The sequence below is a fragment of the Sturnira hondurensis genome, unplaced genomic scaffold, assembly GCF_014824575.4.
Source record: "Sturnira hondurensis isolate 20B ecotype Veracruz unplaced genomic scaffold, ASM1482457v3 Scaffold0022910, whole genome shotgun sequence".
In the NCBI taxonomy this organism is placed as follows: Eukaryota; Metazoa; Chordata; class Mammalia; order Chiroptera; family Phyllostomidae; genus Sturnira; species Sturnira hondurensis.
This window is the reverse complement of record NW_028095541.1, coordinates 13392603-13415809: the sequence shown is the minus strand read 5'-3', so window position 1 is coordinate 13415809 and position 23207 is coordinate 13392603. Positions and strand designations below refer to the sequence as shown.

At 37.2% G+C, this 23207-nt stretch overlaps 1 protein-coding gene across 4 annotated transcripts in view; it reads left to right on the top strand.

Moving 5' to 3' along the window:
• Positions 1 to 23207, top strand: part of MPP7 (MAGUK p55 scaffold protein 7) — a 247704-nt gene that overhangs the window by 140046 nt on the left and 84451 nt on the right. For all 4 annotated transcript variants that reach the window (XM_037037132.1, XM_037037133.1, XM_037037134.1 and 1 more), the window contains exons 5-8: positions 531 to 611; positions 10713 to 10844; positions 19210 to 19291; positions 19844 to 19929. In XM_037037132.1, the coding sequence (XP_036893027.1) occupies positions 531 to 611; positions 10713 to 10844; positions 19210 to 19291; positions 19844 to 19929 (381 nt within the window). The remainder of the gene's footprint in view (positions 1 to 530; positions 612 to 10712; positions 10845 to 19209; positions 19292 to 19843; positions 19930 to 23207) is intronic.

The following is a 23207-nucleotide window of genomic DNA, read 5'->3' as shown; positions in this document are numbered from 1 at the left end:
TATTTAACAGACTCCTTAGTCTGTATAGGTAAACATAATAAAAGGTTTGGACCTTCGCCCTGTTAGAAGCATTCTAGTTCTTTTTACCTAAGCTCTAAACAGCAAGCTACTGTGGGTTTTTGGAAACCCTGTGGATTTCACCACCTCATTCAGAGCTTTTTCTTTCTTTCTCCTTTTTTTTCCCTTTTTTAAAATAGTGTCAAAGTTTAATCCAGTCCTTTTCACAAGTGGTCCTTTGTCTGCATGCGAAAGGCCATTTGGTAGATGAAGTGCTGGGGTTCGCCCTCATTGCAATAAATCAGGTGATCTGGCTGGTGTGATTCCTTAGGCTGTGCTTAGCCAAGAGGCTGGGCTGGGATCTGGGCTACCAAGGGCCTGAAAAGAAGAGCAATGATTGATAGTCTGTTTTCTTGCATGCTGACTTGTTCTTAATCACTGGATAGTCGCAAGGTAGATTTTTAGTGGTCACACATGGAACTACATAATGCTCTTATTAAATGTTCTTTATGTCAATATGATTTCTCTTGCAGCTGGCTGAGGAGCTTCAGAACAAGCCATTAAATAATGAGATCAGAGAGCTGTTGAAACTGCTGTCAAAACCCAATGTGAAGGTGAGGACATGCGATAAATATCTTCCAAAAAGGCCACTTTCTGAGACTTCAGATGAATTTTGTTTTGAGTTTCAATTTTCAGGGAAATTTATTTTCAATAAGTGAATAGTATTTTAATAGGTTAAATCTCATTAAGGAAAAATAGTTGAGCTTTTGATCATAATCTTGTGACAAATTATAAAGTACTTTAATTGGGAAACTGAATTTAAGTTGGCAGATATAATGTGGCTTCAAGATTATTTTATTTCTAAATGAAGTTGTCAGTTCAGAATACAGAACCTAGTAGTGATTTTTAACATTTCTCTTCTTCTTCCCACTTCCCCCTCCTATCTCTTGTCCCTTTACCAGTTCGTGCTTTAGTAGACCCTACCGTTTTCTGGAACAGAGCAATTTTCTAGTGCGAACACCACCAAAATATTGGTAGATGCGTTTTAATTCTCCTTGCTGTTTTCCTCCCATTTTATCACTTAGTAGTTCTCCTTTGAATATGATTAGTCAACAGAAAGTATTTAGAAATTTTTCGGTTAATTCTAAGGTCTTAAGTGTACTAAATCCTAAAAACCTACACATTTTGGATTTGACTTTACTGCATTTGTATGTAAAATGTTGTTCATGAGTCAAAATTACGTATGGATTACATAATTGTGGGATGAAAATGGTTAGTTATGATGATTTCTGGTAAGCATAAATAGGCTATTGGATAAAAATTTCTACCTTGATGCAAAAACTGGCTTCTAACTTTCTTGAAAAGTCCCCATTGGAAGTGTGCTATATATGTTTTAAAGTAATATTCCAAAAAAGAGAAAGCTAGTATTAAGCAAAAGATAAGTGAAGACATGTATGGATTATAGTTTCTAATCCCTGAAGGTAAGTATAAGTACATGAATATATTATATATTGCTATAAAAGGTAAATGGGCTATGATTACTAATATGAGAGTAATGGACTTGTAATGTTACAGAAAATATGGGTTAAATTTTAGTTCTAAAAAAATGAGGAGGGATTGAGCGAAAAGAAAAAAGGACTCATGGACACAGAGTGGTGATTGCAGTGGGACAGAAACTATAAAGGGACTAAATGGTAATGGAAAAAATACGGTAAAAAATTAATAAAATAAAAAGAATAAGGATCTTCCTGGAGCAGAATAGTTGCTTGATATTAAAGGCAAAGTGTGTGGAAAGGTTCTAAGAGCTCAGAGAAGGAGACCCATAGACAGAGAATGCCCTTAAAATTTCTTCGTTTGGTCTTAGATTGCACTCAAGAGGTTAGTATTAACCTTAGCACGGTACGGTTGGCTGTGAGAAGCCTGTTACACTTCTTATTGAGGAGTATCAGATTGGCTTGAGCATTAGAAATTTCTGTCCCAACCAAACCAAACATGATTTTGGTTTTCTATTCAAGAGTGTTCGGAATGAAATAGCTAATAATAAATGGATTATACTGAGTGGAAACTGGTATTTGGCTGGAGAGGGAGGTATGATTTTAGATGGTATTATGCTCTACCATTGGATAAAACTGTATAACTAAATACTTAAACTTTATTGTGGCAGAAATATTTTAGATTAATGATTTTATTTATTTTTCATATTTATATAGCAATGTGACTAAAGAATGGCTTAGAAGTCAGGGTGAAATGATTTGTAGAAAGTGGGTAAGGTTCTAGGCGTGTGATGTTGCTGCCTTTTTCTAGTTAGCCGGTTTTGGGAAGAAAATAACTTCCTTCCTCTTTTGAGCTAACATTTAACATTATTTTCCTTGAAACCATTTATATTAATCATGATCAGTTTGAATGTCAGTTTTATAGGTATTGCTTTAAGAAGGGTAGCTCCAAAACAAGTTTTAGACTATTTTTAGAAAATAATCAACAACTCCTTTTTGTCCTGGGAATAAACTAAAATATTTGCTTTTTTTTTTTAAAGCAGAAGGAGTACAGTAGAATATGAAATGTGTACATGAATTGTTAGTTGAACTAGCTGTTAAAATGTGAAAAATGAATTTGGGGGTAGTAATTTGAATATTATCATTTTTCAGTGGATAAAGGAAGTAATTATTTACTTTTAAAGGTTATTGTTTCATTTTAAATATTCACTTCACAATATTGAAAAGAAACATGAGATGCACCTCCAAAGTAATAATGACTTTCTAAATCAAAACAGATATATGCAACCAATTATGTAGCCAATATGGGAAGGTAGTACATCTATCCCACACTTTAGCCAGCTGTTTTTGAAAAATTTTATCACTTTTTCTGGTAATTTGTGTCATTGGAGTCAGATCTTCGTTCATTGATTCTTGTATATTTATTTAATAGGCCCTATAGGTACAACTTATAGAAGATACATGTGTTAATGAAGGCGATAGGAGAAATGTTGGGTAAAAAAGGGAAGTAATGCGGAACCAGAGCAGTGGTGGAAGGAAGCTTCCCAGAGGATGTGGCCTATAAGTCGAGTCCTGAAGGTTGAGTGTGAGGTAGCTGAAGGGGGAAGAGGAGAGAGAAAGGAACTGGGGGTGGGGGGTGAAAAATAAATGTTTTAAATAAGGTGCATATTATGTGAAATTTCATAAAGAGAAGTTATCAAGTTTGAGGATGTAAGATCAGTTTGGCTGAGCGGTGCTTTGTCTGAAAGAGGAGGGGCAGAGGTTTAGAGCTAGGCAGCAGGGCCTCTGATGGGGGGTGGGGATACGCATCTGGGTTTGCCCAGGATGGTCTGGGGTACGCCTGTCGTCCCAGCATTATTATTAATCACCTCCGTTCAATTTCTGTTGTTGCTTTAGATGATAAATTATGTGCTCACCCTAACTTTGAGCTTTTTAAAAAGACTGGATTTTATCCTAAGGTCAGTGGAAAGTCATCCAAAGCATTTAAATAGGCCAGTGACATCATCACTCTGTATGGAGTGTACAGAATGATTACCTGGGGCAGAGCCATGGTGGTAAGGTGGGGGGAGTGGGGTGCTGAGTGGAGGGAGGCCAGTTGGTAGCTTTTATAACTAATTCAGGTGAAACATTAACTGTGGCCTTGATGACTGAGGAATGGGTGAAAGGAAGTGGGGCATAGGTGGAATTGGATATGACCTCAATACGTGGTATTGGGGCAGGCAGTTAACCACTGGGGAAAAGTAAGAGACTCCCCTACCAGAATGAATTCCAAATGGATCAAAGATGTAAGGGTAAAAAATTGAACAATAATTATGTAATAGAGAAGAAGCATTCACAACCTTAGGTACACACACACACACACACACACACACACAAAGTTAAAGTTAAAAAAATTATCAATGAGGTTAAAAATGATATTTATATAAACAATTTATGATACTTGTCTTAGTAAGCTGATAGTTAATTACTGTAATTTTACTTTTTAGGAAGCACTTTGATACTTTTGAAAATACACAGAAAAATTCATCTGATAATGCATAATTCTATTTTTAATTTAAACTGTAGAACAGTAGAAGCCCCTAGCTGCATTGCTTAGTTAGTGAAGATGAGCATTCCTTTTCATGCTTAATGACTTTTTGTTTTTTTATTCTGTGGGCTTACTGTTTGTTCACATGCCTTTGCTTATGAACAATCTTAATTGGTTACATTACCTTTCATTCCTTTTTGTATATATAAATATAACATTTACATTTTCCCAATTTAAATAGGATGATAGAATGTGCTATTTACTGTTTGTTTGTTTTGTTTTGTGGACTTTTAACATTTAGATATTTTGGACTTCTCTTTGGATCAGCATTACTCAATAATGTCTATAAAATCCAGTCTTATTGTTCAAATCTTAAAGCCCAAGAAAAATGAAAGTCTAAAAGAAACAATAGATGATAAGTAAAGGAAAATAATACTGAATAGCAACCGGCCCACATAAATACAATAGAATGTTGGTGGCATTTAGGGACATTGATGGAGGGATGTTGATTTTTACGAAGATTCTGTTTCTAGGGGAGGCAAAGGGAGTCGCTAACATGGACGAACTATTCCTGGGCATCAAACCATCACATGAAAGGAAGGTCAAGCTCTGTGAGGCACCATTCGGTGGCTTATTTTTGATAAAACAGTGAAGGAATATCATCTCTAGAAGAGGGTATAATTGTTTAAGAAGTTGGAGAAATTTGGTGGACTTGTAAAAGGCAATAACATAAGCAGATTTGTTGAAATTTTTTAGCTTTCCAAAACATTGACTTATAAGAAATTACTCATTGCCTGAGCATGCAGAATGGATGAGATTTCATTAAAACATGCTAAAAGGAAAAGTTAAGCTTCCTTCTGGAGGAATAAATCAAAGTTACTCACTTTATGAGTTAGATACTTAATTCTGTGGACCTGACAGATACTCAGAACAGGGGGTTCACTTCAGGGGGTCCGAGGCAATGAGAGGTTGTGGGCCTGATGAGTTACAAGGCCTGGTGTTCAATTTCCTGCGGGTTTGTCTGAGGGACAGGTAAACCCATTAGTTGTGATTGGTAGTAATGGCTCGTGGAAACACAATTTTCATTTAAGTATTGCCTTTTGAAAGGAAAATCTGTATATTGAAGAATAAGGTTACCACAATTAAAACAGGGAAAAGGACCAGAAAGTTACTTTTATTTGTCCAAAGTAAAAATGTCGCTAGTATGTTTTGGAATCTAGACATGGAAATCAATAAGCTAAGGAAGAAAAGAACATGGCTGTTGTTCTTATTATTGCCTAACCGTATAATAATCACTTTATTTTAAATATGTTCATTAGCGATCTCTATCATTTTTACTGTGTGTGTGTAGGTAGTTATCATAGATACCCGGAGGGTGGACATTGCTGGTGGTCTTCATTCCTCGTATGGACACATCGTTCTGTCACCTGTCATTCTTCCTGTCTGAAAGACTTCTAACATTTCTTTTTTTGATTCGTATCTGCTGGTGATGAATTTCTTCAGCTTTTGTATGTCTAAAAAGCTTCAATATCCTTTCATTTCTTAAAGGTTTTTTTTAAAAAAAACTAGAATTTTAGGTTAACAGTATTTTTCTTTGAGTATTTTAAAGATGTCACTACTCCATTGTCTTATGACTTACATTGTTTCTGATGAGAAATGTTGTCATTTTAACCTTGTTTTCTTTTATGTATAATGTGCTCTTTTCTTTTGTGTAACTCTAAAATTTTCTCTTCATCACTTGTTTTTAAGCAGTTTGGTATTACTTCTTTTATGTTTCTTATGGTTAAATGCATTGAGCTTCTTGAACTGATGCGGATCCTGGGCTGATGGATCTGTGTATGTTATAGCTGCTAGTAAACAAATACACATGGACAACAGAAGTCCTGTGGAGAAAAAGGGACGGCATGGCCACTCTCTGAGAGAGAGGGTGAGAGGCCCAAGGCCCCTGCCTGGACTAGCTTTTATTGTTTTGAGGGGTACATTGCATGGAAGGTAGTCCTCATTTACTATGCACAGGTTCACTACAGGGGACTGCCTTTTACAGATGACAAAGGAAAGAATGTTGCTAATTACTTCAAAGAAAAGGATGTTGCAGACCAAGGGGAAACATGGTTGAACAGGTCACACTCCGTACTTGGGAGGTTTAGCACGATTTGAAGAAGTTATAGTAAGCCCTCTGCCTCAATTCACGGTGAGAGAGTTTTAGCAAAAGCAAGTCTCATAGCAGTCGAGGTACAATGCAGGCCTGATTCCCCACGGGAAAACCTCTCCTTGGGCATGGTTCTGTGTGCCAACTTGCTCCCCACCGGTTTTCCACATGAGTGCTGAGCTACATTTTCACGCCATGCAAAATGGTTCCCTACATTGAACATGTGGATTTTTTTTCTTATCAAGTTTGGAATATTTTCTGCAATATTTCTTCAGATATTTTTAGCATCCCTCCTTTCTTTGGAGATGCCAATTATGTGTTTATGTTAGGCAACTGAAATTGTCCTATAGGCCAATAATAATCTTTTTATAATTTTTTCACTATATTTTATTTTTGTGTTTCATTTTAGATAGTTATTTTTGGGGTCTGGGAACACTCAACAATTTTTTATAGAAATTAATGGTAACTTTTTTCAATGCTAATTAGGCTTATAAAATTTTCATAGGAATTCTATACTTTGGAATATCAGGGGACACCTATTTTGGTGTTGGATAATAATTTGTTGGGAGAAAAGACTAATCTATGTGCTGTTAGATGCTTAGACATATCCCCGGCCTCTATGTACTAGATGTCAGTAGCATCCCCCAAATTGTGACAAATCAAAATTTCAGTACGTGTTATTAATTTGTTCTGGAACTTACGAGTACTGAGCAAGCAACGAGTGTGGAAGCATTTTTTTTTTCTCGTCAAAATGCTATGAGTACAGGGTTTGACAAGTTCTGAAGCCTACACTTACTGAGATGTGACTGTATCTATAAATACTGCCAGATGGCTCCAGGGGAGTAAAAATGCCCTCATGTAAGGGCATTTAAGGGCATCCACAGCTTTAATCCTTTTGATAGTTTTATCGTTTGCAAGCCTTGGCTAAGTAATTGGCTGAGGATTTGGGCCGAACCTCCTGCCCATCTTCAGAGCTCTGTCTCTGTGCAGTTCTCTCCTCTCCTGTACTCTTTCCTGATAACTTTAACCCTTAACCTCTCTGGATTCCCAGCTCTGTTATCTCAACTCAGGGAGCCCAGTGAGTTCTGCTTGGGTTTCTTCTCCCAGCACATCCAGGAAACTCTCTCCAGGCGGCAGCCTGGGGCATTCCTAGGGCTCATGTTTGTTTCCTGTCTCTCAGTGATCACTGTCCTTCATTGGCTATTGATTATCTTTGAAAGTCATTGTTGCTTTATCCTCTTTTATTGAAAGTTTTCTTGAGTCAATTACTGTTAACTTTGTCTTGGCCTACATCCTCATTCTTGAGTGATAATTTACTAGATATGTAATTCTGGGCTGGCTGTTATTATTTTTTTTCTAAGCACTTTCAATGTATTTTAACAATCTTCTAGAGTTCATGGCTGCTGCTGATCAGTCAGCTCTCAATCAAATTCTTTTCCTTCCTGATGATTTTTTTTTCTCTGACTTTTTGAAGGTCTTCTCTTTGTCTTCAGCATTAGGCTGTTTCACTATGTTGTATCTAAGCATGGGTTTCTTTTTATTTTTCCTGCTTCCTAAAGGATTTATTGGGCTTCCTGAATATTCAGACTCTGCCTCTCATCAGTCTTCAAGTATTTGCAGTCATTATCTCTGGATATTTCATTATCTTTGGATATTTCATTATCTTATGCTGTTAATTCTTTCCTTTTAAAACTCTGATTAGATACAAAAAACTCCAATCATAAAGGAAAAAATATTAATTAGGCTTATTAAAACTAGCATCCTTATTAGTGTTCATCAACAAACACTGATAAGAAAGTGAAAGTGCCAGCTTACACATGGGAAAATATATTTGTATCGCGTGTACCCAACAAAGGCTTGCATTTAGTATATTATAAAGAATTCTTACAATTAATAAGAAAAATATGGGATAAAGTGTATAAACATTGTGAATCAGCATCTCACAAAAGAAGATATTCAAATACCACCTGGCTGGTGTGGCTCAGTGGATTGAACTCGGGCCTGCAAACCAAAGGGTCACCAGATCCATTCCCAGTCAGGGCACATTCCTGGGTTGCAGGCCAGTTCCCAGTGGGGCACACAAAAGAGGCAACCACACATTAATATTTCTCTTCCTCTCTCCTTCCCTTCCCCTCTAAAGATAAATAAAACCTTTAAAAAAAGATATTCACATACCCAGGAAACATAAGGAAAAGTTTTCATTATCATTAGCTGTAAGAAAAATGAAATTTTAACCACAGGAAGATACCCCTGCATATTCAAAATGACCAAATTTAAACTAATAACGTAAATTATGGGAATTACATGATGCCTCTAGAACTTGCATAAGTTGTTCATGGGGTTATAATTATAAAAACTTTTTATTTAGTAATGTTGACGATACTTATAACTGGTGGCCTAGAGATTTCACTTTTTAATATACTTAACCAAATTATACAGACCAATGTGTGTGTGTGTGTGTGTGTGTTTATCAAAAGATATGAAATATTAACAACAGCATTAATTTTGATATTCAGGAACTGAAAACTATCTAAATGCCTGTCCACAATGGGCATAATGAATAAAGGCACGGTGGAAGTATTCATATGTTGTAATGTTCTAGAGCAATGAAAAGAGAGTGACTGCTGCTACCAGTAGCAGCATGGATGAATCTCAGCAACTTAGTTTTAGTATCAGGGGAAAAATGAATATGCACTTACAGTTCTGTAAATATGTATGCAGTATTTAAATAGAGGCAGAACTACCATCTTCGAGGAACACAGGTCAGGGTAATTAGGAAGGAGCATAAATGGGGGCTCCTGGGGTTCAGTTATGCTGTATTTCCTGTTTGGGGGGATGTTTACTTGGGAATATTCATTATTGAAAATTTCTGGTGTATGCTTATAAATTGTGTACTTTACTGTGTATATAAAAGAGCTTAATTAAAAAATAGATACCATTTCTTTGCCATCTTAGCACTTCTATTTCAGTAGCTAGCAAATATTAAACATATGCATATGTGGTTATGAATTATGAGCATGTATGAAGGCAAAGAAGGTGCTATAAAATAAGCTTCTGAGGGAGATGTGCTTTTAATTGGATGTTTTGGCCAGGTCTCTCTGAGAAAGAGTTATTTAAACCATGTGAGAAGGGTACAAGGTAAGGTTGTGGAGGAATGTCAAACTAGGACATGCTCAAGAGTTTGGTCTTTATCCCAAGATCAGTGGCTAGCTTTAGAAGGGTTATTAGCAGGCTCTTATGTAATTTGATCTGTTTTAAAATAATTATTTAGCCCTGACTGGTGTGGCTTAGTGGATTGAGCGCTGGTATGAGAACCAAAACGTAGCTGGTTCGATTCCCAAGCAGGGCACATGCCCACAGTACAGGCTGGGTCCCAACCGTCTGGTCGATGTATCTTTCCCACATGGATGTTGTTCTCCCTCTCTTTCTCTTTCCCTTCCCTGTCTCTCTAAAAGATAAATAAAATGTTAAAATAATTGCTGTGGCTGCACTGTGAATCATGGGTTTGAAAATGAGCCAAAGGTGAATGAAGTTGGGCTCTAGGTACAAAAGTGGTCAGTGATCAAGCCCAGGAGTCTGCTGAATTTCTATGTAAAAAGTGCCTGTTGTTTCTACTCACTCTTGCTGTGGGAACGTGACAGTGGCTGTCAAGGACACGTCAATGAATGAGTGGGGCTGTGTTCCAACAAGCTTCATTTGCAGAAGCAGCTGGCATAGTTTGCCACCTTTGGTCGAGAGGGAAGATAACAACTGTTAGCGTACATTTTGGAAGTAGCTTTAACAGGATATGGGTGGGTGTTGGGGGTGTAGATGAGGGAAGTGGTCTCAAGGTTGATTTCTAGGCTTCTGGGTGGAGCCATTCAGGACCACGGCATTGCTGATTAGGGAGCGCGTTCGTTAGAATTCCAGGCCCGCTCACCCAAAACACTGAGCAGCGGCCTGTCAGGGTTCCAGTGTTTTTCTCGTCTTTGGTCTGTAAGGGCAATGTGACAATGTTTTGTGGCATTTTTTCACCATAGCAGTCAAGACTAGAAACACGGTTTATTCTTTTTACACACACTAGTCATCTGTTACCCTAAAAATTAAAGAGAAAACAAAAGAATGAAAGCTAATCAATTGCATTGATCAGTTCTTTTTGTGTTTTCTGATAATAGTAGGAAAGAAAAAGTATATAGTAGTCTCGGACTTCTGTTGCTTCACTAACAATATATGTATAGTCTCATTTCTCCCTTCTTTCAAAAGTAACATCTCCCCACGCCTGCCCCCAACTGCCAGCCTTGTAATGGTGAACCAGAGAATACGCTGACTAGAAAATATTTTATGCCGATTCTTGTTGTGCATCATGTCACTGGGGACAGCGTGGTAGCTAAAGGGACCTGCCGTCTGCTCTTTTACGTGGCTCCTGTGGGTGAGAAGCTGCTTTCCAAGTAGTCGCCTTATTACCATTGCTATGTCAAAATTATAACACCAGTTTTTTTCTTCATAGTTTTATAAGTTTGGAGTTTTTATCTTTGACTAATTTTTAATTCACCTTGGACTTTGCTAGGCTTTGCTCTCTGTCCATGACACTGTGGCTCAGAAGAATTACGATCCAGTATTGCCTCCTATGCCTGATGATATTGCTGATGAGGAAGATTCAGTAAAAATCATACGCCTGGTCAAAAATAGAGAACCACTGGTAAGTTTGGTCTACATGGGGTGCCGATATATAAGTAGATACCATAATAAAGCCAAATCTGACCAGGATATTCCATATATTCTTCTCTTTAAAATGTACTTCTTCTGTGTCCTCAAGCTGAATTTCAAATAAATGGAACATTTATGTCTAAATAATATGACTTGGAAAAATGAAAATGAAGGCAAATAAAATGACAGGCATTCTGTTGGTTATAAATAGCAATAGTTTAAAAAGCGAATTGTTGACATTTGTAAAAGAAAGCATAACATGCACTAGTCACAGATGATTTGAGATTAAATGATGCAACTAAAAATGATTGCTTTTGGCTTTTCTAGAAAGCTGATTTATTTTAAAGTAAGAAGGAGAAGTTATTCAAGTGTTTGATGTTTGAAAATGTAAATAGAACCATTTATTTTAGCACTAGAATTTATATAATGATGAATTATGTCAAGGGATCTGTGGTAGGCAAAGTAGTACCTCCCGACCCCTAGTCCCCAATGATGTCATGTCCTAAACTTCAGAACCTGTGAATAAGTCACCTTCCATGCAAAAGGCACTTTCTATGGTTAGTTCAGGGTTTTGAATGGGGCGAGTATTCTGGACTATTTGGTGGGCCCAGTGTAATCACGAGGGGTCGTGTTAGAGTAGAGGGAGGAGGCAGGAGGGCCGGAGTACAGAAGGGGATGCAGTGGTGGAAGCAGAGGTTGAGGTGATGTGGCTATGAGCTGGGAATGGCAGAAGCTTCTGGAAAATGAAAAAGGCAAGGGCCATATTTTCTCCTTGATCCTCCAGAGGAATGCTCCCTTGCTGACAACTTCGTGTTAGCCCTGTAATATCCATTTTGGCCTGTGGGTTGTTTTAAGCCACTACATTTGTGCTCATTTGTAATAGCAGCAATAGAAAATAAATACAGAGTGTATTTGTATCTTTATAAAACTAAAAATAAATAAATTTATTTAGTACTCGATTTTAAATGGTTTTTTTTTTTAGTTAAGGCATTTCTGTGTTTTTAAAGCAAATAACAACTGATACTATAATAGTTGTTGGGTCCTGTGTTAAGTATTTAACATACATTATATTTATTCCTCATAGTTGGTATGAAGATCATAGTTTGTTTTTTCCACAGGCCAGTAAACTAACATTCAGAGAAATGAAGCCACTTACCCAAAGTGTGACAAGCAGCTAGTGGGTGGTAGGATCAAGATGCAAACTTGGGTCTTTGTTTTTAAATACTAGTTTTTTCTTCTATGCCATATTGTATATTTACACTTTGCCTTTTGTTTTTTTCTCCTTTTGTTTTTTTTAAGGGGAACTTTGGTATATTGATAAATGCGTTGGACACTTGAGCTCAGAAAAAAATGTACAAATTTGCATATTACATAAAGGGATTTATTTGGCCCCCAAAGCTCACCCATAGATGTCCTAGGGCTCCGTCTGTTCCTAGTTAAGGTAGTTTAATTTAGGTTATACACTCCTGCTTTTCATCTGTGATTATACCTCTGTTGTGCCCTGGCTAGTGTGACTTAGCGGGTTGAGTGGCAGCCCATGAACTGAAAGGTCAGTAGTTCGATTCTCAGCCATGACACATGCCTGGGTTGCAGGCCAGTTCCCTCGTTAGGGGCATGTGAGAGGCAACCACACATTGATGTTTCTCTCCTTCTCTTTCTCCTTCCCTGTCTCTCTCTAAAAAAAATAAATAAAATCTTTAAAAAAATAACTCTATGCTGGTAACCTAAAAAGCTCATGACTTTTATTATTGAGGTAATACACTTAGTAAAAATAGGTGGTACTTGTTAGATGTAGAAAGAGCCATCTCAGGGCCTACCACCGTAAAGTAACTAATTCTTGGTGGGTTCTGTGCATCTGCCATATGAAATAGATTTTTATTCTGACCAATTCAGCCTTTTAGGGAGATCATTGAAATACCATCTTGAGGAGGTCAATAATTACTAATTTTTTGATTAGTCACAGATTCCCCAGTGGCAGTGGTATTTGGTGAGCTAAGAGCTTATCAGTCATCAGCAACATATAAGTCCCATGCCTTCTGATAAAATCAGATATTCAAAATGTTTATCAAAGAAATTTGGCATTGACTTCATCAAGATTTCACAAAAGGTTTAACAGGACCTACTATGAATTCATTTAAATTTAAAAAAATTTGAATGAAGTATGTACAAGAATCTAAAGCTCTGTTATCAACAGCTGGTGAAATTGAGGCAGTAATCAAAAAAACTCCCATCACACAAAAGCCCTGGACTGGATGGTTTTATAGGAGAATTTTAGAAAACATTTAAGGAGGAGATAACTCCTGTCCTTCATAGACTTTGAAATAAAGGACAATCTGACAGTAACCAGCGGGGAGGGTGGAGAGAGATAGGTAACAAGAGTTAGAAGGGAAAGGCTGGTTAAAAAATGTGTATAAAGGACCCATGGACAAAGCCAGAGGGGGGAAGGATTGAGGGTGGGAGGTGAGGGTGGGTATGGCCAGGGAAGGGGGTGTGTGGGGAAAATGAAGACAACCTACTTGAACAACAAAGTTTTAAAAGTTTCAAAACAAAATAAAGCTGTGTTATCATAGTTTGTTACTCCACATTTATTTAGCTGATAAGCATGTTACAACTGAAATAAACCAAACTTTAAGGTGGTGATTCTTTACCTGTCATCCTCTTTCGTCATAGATTATATAATATAGGGTGTTTAAAATGAGAATCTGAACTACCATATTGGCGGGGGCGACATTTTAGTTTTTTTTTTTTTAATCTTTACCCAAGGACATGCTCATTGATTTTAGAGAGAGGAGAAGGGAGTAGGGGGGAGAGAGAAAGAAACACGATGTGAGAGAAAAGCAGATTGGTTGCCTCTTACACTCACTCTAACCAGGGACCAAACCTGCAACCCAGGCAAGTGTTCTGTCTGGGAATCAAACCTGTGACCTTCTAGTCTGTGGAGGACATTCCAAGTAACTAAGCCACACTGGTGAGGGTGTGACTTGTTAGATCTGGTAGGACTTTTGGATGTAGAGGGCAAGAGGAGAGAGGAAGCCAACAGTAGCATAGGAGGGATTTAAATATATATATTTATTTTATTTTAAATCATTTTTATTGTTATTCTACTACAGTTGGTCCAATTCCCCCCCCCTTTTCCTCCTCTGCCCCACCCCCCCCACTCCCGAGTCGATTCCCACACTGGTCCATGTCCGTGGGTGATTCATACACGTTCTTTGTCTAGTCCCTTTCCCTTCTTCCCACCATTAACCCCCTTCTCCCTCTTCTCTGGTCACTTTCAGTCTGTTCCATTTTTTCCTGTAGGTGGTTGTATGTTGTTTATTAATTTATTCTGTATATTAGATTCCTCTTATAAGTGAGATCATATGGTATTTGTCTTTCACCAACTGGCTTATTTCACCTAGGTAGCCAGAAGTACTATACATTCCGTTAGCAAGAATAAAAGGAAATAAATGGGGATATAAATGACTAATTTCCTATGGTTATACTGGGCCTATGGGGTTGTGCAGATGCTAAGAAGAGGTTAGACATTACGAAATAGAACTGGGGAAATTTCTTTTAAAATAGGTTGAATTGAGCTCTGGATGGCATTTTCCTATTGCACAACTTGCCCCAACCCAGGGATCTGGCCTGCAATCCAGGCATGGGTCCGGACTGGGAATCTAACTGGTAGCCTTTTGTTTTGTGGGATGACACCCAATCCACTGAGCCACACCAGTCAGGGCTTCTTCCAGTCCTTCTTATTCCAATGTTGTTTTCTCAGTGAGGTCTGTGTCTTCTAACTGTCTTCCCTCTATTTGCTCTAGCACTCCTGATCTTTCTTACCCTGCCCTAACCCACCCATCCCCATAGTGTTTACCACCCTCTAACATAATAATATGCTCTATTTTGCAATGTATAATGCACACCCACATTTTTGGCTCAAGCTTTCAGGAAACATTTTTTCATTTTAATTTTAAAATTCAATTATTTATTTATTCGAAACAAAACCAATGATCACATTCCAGGGTATTATTTTGCATATGGATATTATTATTGTATCCTTGAGTTATACTTTTAATGCATAAACATACATAAAAGAATTTAAAACATTTATATAGTTATGGAGTTAGTACTGCCTATGTGTAATGCACACCCTTATTTTTCTCTCAAATATTTGAGCAAAAGAGTGCACATTATATATGGCAAAATGTAGTAATTATTTCATGCTCTATTTATTGCTCTTTTCTTCTGGTAGAATGTAATTTGCATGAGAGTACAGAAATCTTTGTGGTTGTTTTTCCCACTATTGTATTATAAGCCCTTATAACAGAGCCTGGCACATAGTAGGGTCTCAGCAAACATTTGTCGGCTTCATTGAATCACAGAATAAATCAAAAGGATGATTCACATTAGATACAATAACTTTGATGACCCTTTGTTGAAAACCAGTATAACTGGTTTTCAACAAAGATTTGCCCTGGAGAAAGATTTGCCCTGGTCATAGTTCTTTGTCACAAACCACCCCCAAATTTTATGGCTAAAACAATAATTTATTATTGCCTATCACAGTTTGGGAGGTTGGCCAGCTCAGCTGAGCATGTACAGTTAGATGGTGGCTGAGACTGGGATCATCCAAGGGCTCCTTCATTCCCATGACTGATGCCTGCATAGGGTGGTTGGGAAGTTGCAGGCGGTCAGGTTTCCCTTTTTCCAAGTGGCATCTCCACTCATCTGGCTTGGGCTTTTTGAAAGCATGGCAGTAGTCATGATTTTTACATGGTGGCTGGCTTCCCGTAGTGCAGGTGTTTCAACAGGCCCAGATGGCAGCTGCAAGTCTTCTTGTAGCCTTAGGTGCCTCAGAGTCATTTTCACTATTTGATATGGGAGTACCACATACCTATATAAAGAAGGAAGGAATTGATGGTCTGCCTCTTGGAGGCAAGATCCCACAAGGGTAATGAGCTTTTGAAATTATGAACAAAATGTTAGAGAAAGATACAGGTGCTGGTGTGAAAGGTAACAACTTTGGAGAATTGTCAACTCCCCATCTTAAAGACTATTCCCCCTTCCAGCTCAAGCCCATAATTCTTACAGGAATAGGGAGGGGAGACCTTTTTTTCTGTCCAATTATCTTGTCAGCTTTTGACATGCTTCGGTCCTCTTTACTCATATTTATACCTCTGAGTGTGCTCGGGCCCTGTTCATTCACTGTTCTAGCTTTTGGCATGCCTGGTATACCCCCCCCCCCCCCCCGTGCCATCTTGACCAATGAGGGAGGCTCCCTGGTGCTCCCTCACTATATGTGGCAACAATTCTCCCCTTTGAAACTTTGGATCCTTGTAATCTTACAAGGATAAGTGGATGGAGGTTGAATCTTCTGTAGTTACTTTCTGCTGGGAAGGGACATAGTTTTACCTATCCCCAGGTCCAGAGATTCTTACCTACTAAAGGAAGAAGGGGGTCAAAAATGGAGTGAAGTCTCTATGTGAGGGAGAAGAATTGCTTCTTCAGAAGGTAGCATTCTCAGTGTCTAGAGGATGGCACCACTGAATAAGCAAAGCTGGTAGATGGCTGTGTATTTCAAGGGGCAGTGTTGCATATGAGCTCCCAATGTGAGACCTAGCATGTAGATAAGCAGTCAGATATTTAGTGAAGGCTATGCCTAGCAGTGCAGAGGGTTTGCAGTGAAATCAGAAACTGGAGAGACTAAGGATCCCCAAGATCTAACCCTGAGTGGGGTTTTGGGTGGCACACCCAACAGTGGGGTACGTTTGCCGGGGAAGCCACCATCTGGAAAATGTGGACAAAGGTTTTACAAGTGCTAGCATGGGCATAAAGTATAGTAATCATCAGAAATAATAATCAACTAAAAAGTAACATTGTCAATTAGTTTTAGGACATACATCCCTTTTTGAAAGGAATTTTAAGTCAAGGTGGGAAATTAAAGCCCAAGAAGTGGCAGCCCTTGGCATCTTGGCTTACTGCTTTACTGACAGTTTGGTTTCCCCAGCTTGTTTGGGAACTGGTTTTCTGGTGTCCTGGGCAGTGCATTATGGCAACTTGGTTTGGTAGATTCACTACCTGTAACAATTTCAAAATTATCTCTTGTGTATTCGATATCCTTATTCCCCAAGGATCGTGTTTGATATTCATATTCCCTGATGTTAAGAGCCCTCTGTTTCCATATTGCCCCACAGGCATGGATACCATGAAGACATATTTAGAGTCAGTGTAAATGTTAACATTCCTTCCTGGGGATAATTCTAAGGCTCTGGTGAGGGCTGTCATCAGTTCAGCCCTTTGTGCTGAGGTTCCTGTGGCAAGGACCTGGGCTGCTGTTGCCTTGTCTGTGGTGACTACAGTGTACCTCATTGGTGACCGTTTTCCGTGAAGCTGCTCCCATCTGTATGTAATTCCCAGTCAGGTTCTGTCAGCAGCTAGTCCAACAGGTGCGGTCTGCTGGGATAAACTTTGTCAATAATTTCTAAGCAATCATGTTGGAGGTTGTAGCCTCTCTCTGAGTCTGGCAGTATGGTGGCCAGCAGGTTTAAGGTGTAGTGGTGGTTTGTAAGGTAACATTTGGGTTGTCTAGTAAAATGGCCTGACGTTTTCCCCCACACCCTGCTGTCAGCCAGTACCCTCCTTTTTACTGAAGTAGCGTTAGGACCTGGTCTGGTACAAATACTGTAGTGGGTTGCCCCAGAGTGAGTGGAATGAATGGTAATTAAGATCAAGAATAGTTTGATTATAGTTTAATTCTGATTAGTTTGCCTTAACACAAGTCCTGACTTTACTGCACACTGGTTGTCTATTTTTGGACAAATTATAACCATTCGAGATTCAATTTCTCATCTGGAAAGTATGGATACATAGTATTAAATTAGATTAGTTGACTCTTAGGCTTACTTTGGTGGAAAAGTTTGAGATATATTTGTTAAGAGAAATGGAAGTTGATCTGACCAATCTAATTATATTGAGAGTATTACCAATTATTAGCAAGTCTAAGTTTTATGACCATGGAGAGATGCTTATTTAAGTCTTTGGCTTGAATGCATGTATAGGTGATGAAAAAAGCCACAAAGTCAGTCTGTCACTCTGTTATTTGATTTTTACCGTTAGGAGATGTGTCTATGGTAGCTGTCATTTATAAAATACACTTATTACAGGTGGATTTTTAATTTTGTTTTATACCTATTTTTTAGTAATATAAGTGTGTTTATCTACCCACTTGAGAAAAACCCCACTTTCTTTTTCAAGGTGAGTTCTGTCACCCCTGATGTGCACCGTTAGCCCCGTGATGCACTGAAGAATGGCTCTTCTGAGCCGGTGCCCGTGTCTTGGAAGGGAAAGTCATGAGAAGGTGTTCAAAGTAACCGTTTGTGCCTGACGTTTTTACAAAGCCACGTTCAGTCGGTCTGCTTCTGACATCCATAAATGAAGAATTTCTGGATTCTTTTTCAAATTGTTTCCTATTCTTATGCCAAAATGTGAGCTCTATTTGTACTAGGAACAATCCTAGTACATAAAAACCCTGGACTAAAAGTTCTTTCTTCCATTAGTTTATATTAGGCTTCAGTAAGAAATAAAATGAACTTTGGAGTTTTAATTGTTTTATTTATTATTATTACTGAGTTCATTTACTGGAATAGTGTAATAGAAGGACCACTGAACTAAAAGTCAGGTGACCTGAGTTTTATGTAATCTTTTTCTGTTCACTTTGTCTTCTCTCTACATAGTCTACCTTCTTTGTGAGGTATTTTTTAAATCTTCACTTGAGGACACATTTTTATTGATTGTAGAGAGGGAGGGAGTGGAAGGGAAGGAAGCAGAGAAAGAGAGAGAGAGAGCAAGAGAGAAAGAGGGAGAGAAAAACATTGATCCGTTGCTTCCCGTATGTGACCCAGCTGGGAATCGAACCAGCAACCAAGGTATGTGCCCTACCTGGGAATTGAACCTGCAACCTTTTTAGTGTATGAAGTGATGCTCCAACTAACTTGAGTAATCTGGTCAGGGATTTGTGGAGTATTTTGAAAATGAAATGAAATGAAATGAGGAAATGCTTTAATAGAGTAAAAATAAATAGTATTTAAATATGAGGTATTATAATGGAAAGAAAATATTTGTACTCTCCATAGTGTTGAAGAAGATCTTTCCATTTTGCTGAAAACCTTAGATGATACATATGGTAGAAAATTCTGTGCATAGTAATGAGCATTTGTAAGGCACTTGGTATAATGTCTATTTCTCCGGCCTCATTCCTTTTATTTTATGTAGTTGTTGTTTTCACTTTTTCCTAATAAATCTCCTTACTTCTTCCTCCCTCGTTGTACCACCCAATACACACATTTACCTACAAATATTTTTGTTTTTCTTAAAAGGGAGCCACCATTAAGAAAGAGGAGCAGACTGGGGCCGTCGTGGTGGCTCGAATCATGAGAGGAGGGGCCGCAGACAGAAGCGGTATGAGTTCCAATGTTAATTGAATATAGACGAGTAATGTTGCATTTTATGTGTAATATTTTAAATATATAACTAACAGGATAATAATCTTTTGTTATGATACAACAAAACAAGAAATAGGGCATTTTTCTCTGTTGACATATGGGAACCTCTTTTAATAAATGAGAAATAGATCTCTCTCTACTCTCGTAGTTTACCTGGGCTCCCAAGGTTACCCTAAGATGCACTTCAGTGTTTCTGACTTGAAAGGTACTACTAAAAGCATATGCCTTTCAAAAAAAGGTAATAATTGTTTTATAAAATGAAAATAATGTGCAGTTCTAGACACAGAGCAAGAGGCTACTGTCATTCTTACTAGCATTATGATGTTGTAGTCTTTAATTCATTGATATGTAGAGACATGGAATCTGCAACCACAGAAGCTGAAAGTCTTCCTTCCAGTCCTCAGATATTTTAAGGGATGCAAACAATGCTTTAAGTATGGACACAATTGCAAATTACAGTTTCTTTTGTAGGTATCACTGCTGATTTACTGAATTTGTTGTTACTCAGGTCTGATTCATGTTGGTGATGAACTTAGGGAAGTGAATGGGATACCAGTTGAAGATAAAAAGCCTGAGGAAATAATTCAGATTTTGGTAAGCTGAAATTTTATTTTAAATTTGCAATGAAAACAAAATTGAATTACTATATTTCTCACTTGGTTATGAAGACAGGATTTGGATTTAGCTGTCCAGGGTTTGAATCCCATTTCCATCATGTAATCTTTATGCGCCTTTGGAAAATACCTTAATTTTTATTACTTCAGTGTTTTAATTTGCAAAATTAGAATAAGGATTAAATGAGCTAAAGAATTTATTGCAGGGCCTGACCCAAACTAAGTACTTCATAGATGCTGTCTACTCTGGTTTTGGTGATGCATTTAGCTTTCTGTTTCTCTCATTGACATAGCCAGACTATATGCTATGCTTTCTAAGTATACAAACTAATAAAACTAATTTAGATGTCTTATGAAATCTAAAACAATTAAATTATATTAGGCTTTGACAGTATTAACCTCAAGTTCATTTGTAAGGATAAAATAAAGGGAAACTGTGACTGTTACACATGAAAATATATTAGAAACCTACAGAAATAAAAAGAAAATTTAGTATTACAAAACAGACCTCCGTCTGTATGCAAACGTAATATATGATTATGTTGGCATTTTGTATTAGTGGGAAAACAATGAAATTTTGTAAATGGTACAGAATTAATTGATGATTCAGTTAGAAAAAATAAAGTTAGTCCCTATTTCACACCACACATACAAAAAAGTGGCAGCCCTGGCCAGGTAGCTCAGTTCGTTAGAGTGTTGTCTCAATATGCCAAGGTTGCAGGTTTGTTCTGCAATAGAGCACATATAAGAAGCAACTGATGAATCCTTAAGTAAGTGGAACAACAAGTTGATGTTTCTCTTTCTCTCTTCCTCCCATCCTCTCTCTTTCTAAAATCAATTTTTAGAAAAATTAAAAATAAACAAGTAATTCTTAACAAATTAAATATTTAAGTTTAAAAAATGAAAAATTAGAGAAAGACTTTAATGATGGAAAATTCAACTAGAAAAAAATGATATGATTATAGAATTGAAAAATTCTGTATAGAAAAATATATGTAAAATTTAAAGGAAAAATAGGATTGCAGGAAAAATTTTTTAATATATACGATAGAAGGCTAATCCTTTAATATATGGAGAATGCATAAAAATAACAAAAAACATGTACAGAAAAATGGCAAAGCATGTGCACAGATAATTTACAAAAGAAAACATGGTGCCTAAAAAATACTGGATTTGTGGGGGATTTAAAAGCTTGATAATCTCTGGAGTTCTCCAGGTTATAGGGAAATGGATATGTTTATTTGCTTTTAGTAGTAGCATAAATTAATAGAACCCTTTGAGGTGGCTATCCAAAACTATTCTATTTTAAAATTTGCATAACCTTTATTCAAGAAATGCAGTTGTCGGAAATTAATCCTAAGGAACTAATGTAAATGTACATAACATTTCAAATATTTATATTTCATGAATATTTCAAAATATTTAAAACCTATGAAGATTACATTGATTGAGTAATCATTCATCTATATGATGGATTACTTTGAAGCAGTCAGAATGGCTGGTAGACCTATATGACTTAATAGTGGTGATAATACTACTAAGTGCTTATATTGATTGAGTTCTAAGTGGCGTTCTAAGGGCTTTACATACATTAAAACACACAAACACACACACACATACACACACCCACTAGAAGAATGGGAAGGGATTATAGAGAAGACTTGTGCTTTTTCTCTATCTATGCAACTCAGTATTATATGAATTCTTAATAAGATTTGTGAATTATGCCCTGCTTGGGTGGCTCAGGTGATTGGAGCATCATCCCGTGCACCAAAAAGGTTGCTGGTTCATTTCCTACTCAGGGCACATACCTAGTTTTGAAGTTGAGTCCTGGGTTGGGGTGCATATGAGAGGGAACCGATTGATGTTTCTTTTTCTCCCTTCTTGTCTAAAGGCAGTAAAAACATATCCTTGAGTGAGGATAAAAAAAGATTTGTGAATTACTTTTATGATACTCAGAACAACAATATCACCATTTTGAAGTCACTCTTTTATACAACTCTAATATTTACACAGCTAAAACTCCATTTTCCTTGAGCCTCTGTGCTGTGCTGGAACTCCTCCTTTGGTTTACGAGAGTGGATTCCATGCAACTCTCCCCAGCTTGGCTTTCAGGGGCTTCACCCTACACACTGAAATGAGCTATGATGGGAATATTTATACCATGAAAATTGACAAACAAAACAAATCAAGGCCTTTTTAATAAAACAGAGTCTCGGTGTACCAGCACATATTGATACTGAGCCTCAGAAGGATCTAACCGTTCTCCCCGTTCTCTCTCCTTCCCCTCTCTTCCCTGCGTCCTTCCTTCCCTGTCTGTGGTCTCCCTGCCTTCCTCTTCCCCTCCTCATGCCTCTTGGATATGTGCCAGATATTTACCATTTTCATGGAGTTTATAATTAGAAGAGATAATAGATATTAAAGCACAATTGTATAAATAATTATATAGATGTGATTATGATAGATGCTGAAAAGGGAGGAAGATAGAGAATGACATTAAAGGGAGACCTGCTCTTGTCTGAGATAGTCAGCAAAGACTTGTGGGTATTATTGCTTGTTTTAATTAAATTTGTATCAATATTCAATCTTTTCATCTTTTAATTATTATATTTGGTATTTTATTCACAAACAGAATATAATAGAGATGAGTGTTCTTATTTTCCTGATGATCATTGCAACTGATTGAATTATATAGTTATAACTGTATTACTGTATAGTTATAACTGTATGACAGTATAGCGGTTTTAGTTTCTAAAAANGGAGGAAGATAGAGAATGACATTAAAGGGAGACCTGCTCTTGTCTGAGATAGTCAGCAAAGACTTGTGGGTATTATTGCTTGTTTTAATTAAATTTGTATCAATATTCAATCTTTTCATCTTTTAATTATTATATTTGGTATTTTATTCACAAACAGAATATAATAGAGATGAGTGTTCTTATTTTCCTGATGATCATTGCAACTGATTGAATTATATAGTTATACTGTATATAGTATACAGTATATATTATAGTATATATTATATAGTTATACTGTATTACTGTATAGTTATAACTGTATGACAGTATAGCGGTTTTAGTTTCTAAAAACATAGATGCTGATACTCCAATGGAATATTGTACCTTATCTGTTCTTCACATTTACTGCTGTCTGTTTAAGGCACTGTGCATAAGTAACTTGACATGGATGGTAATATATTCATTGGCATTTTAAAAGTGCACAGGAGGTAAAAGTGGATTTAGTGGTTGATGTTTTTTA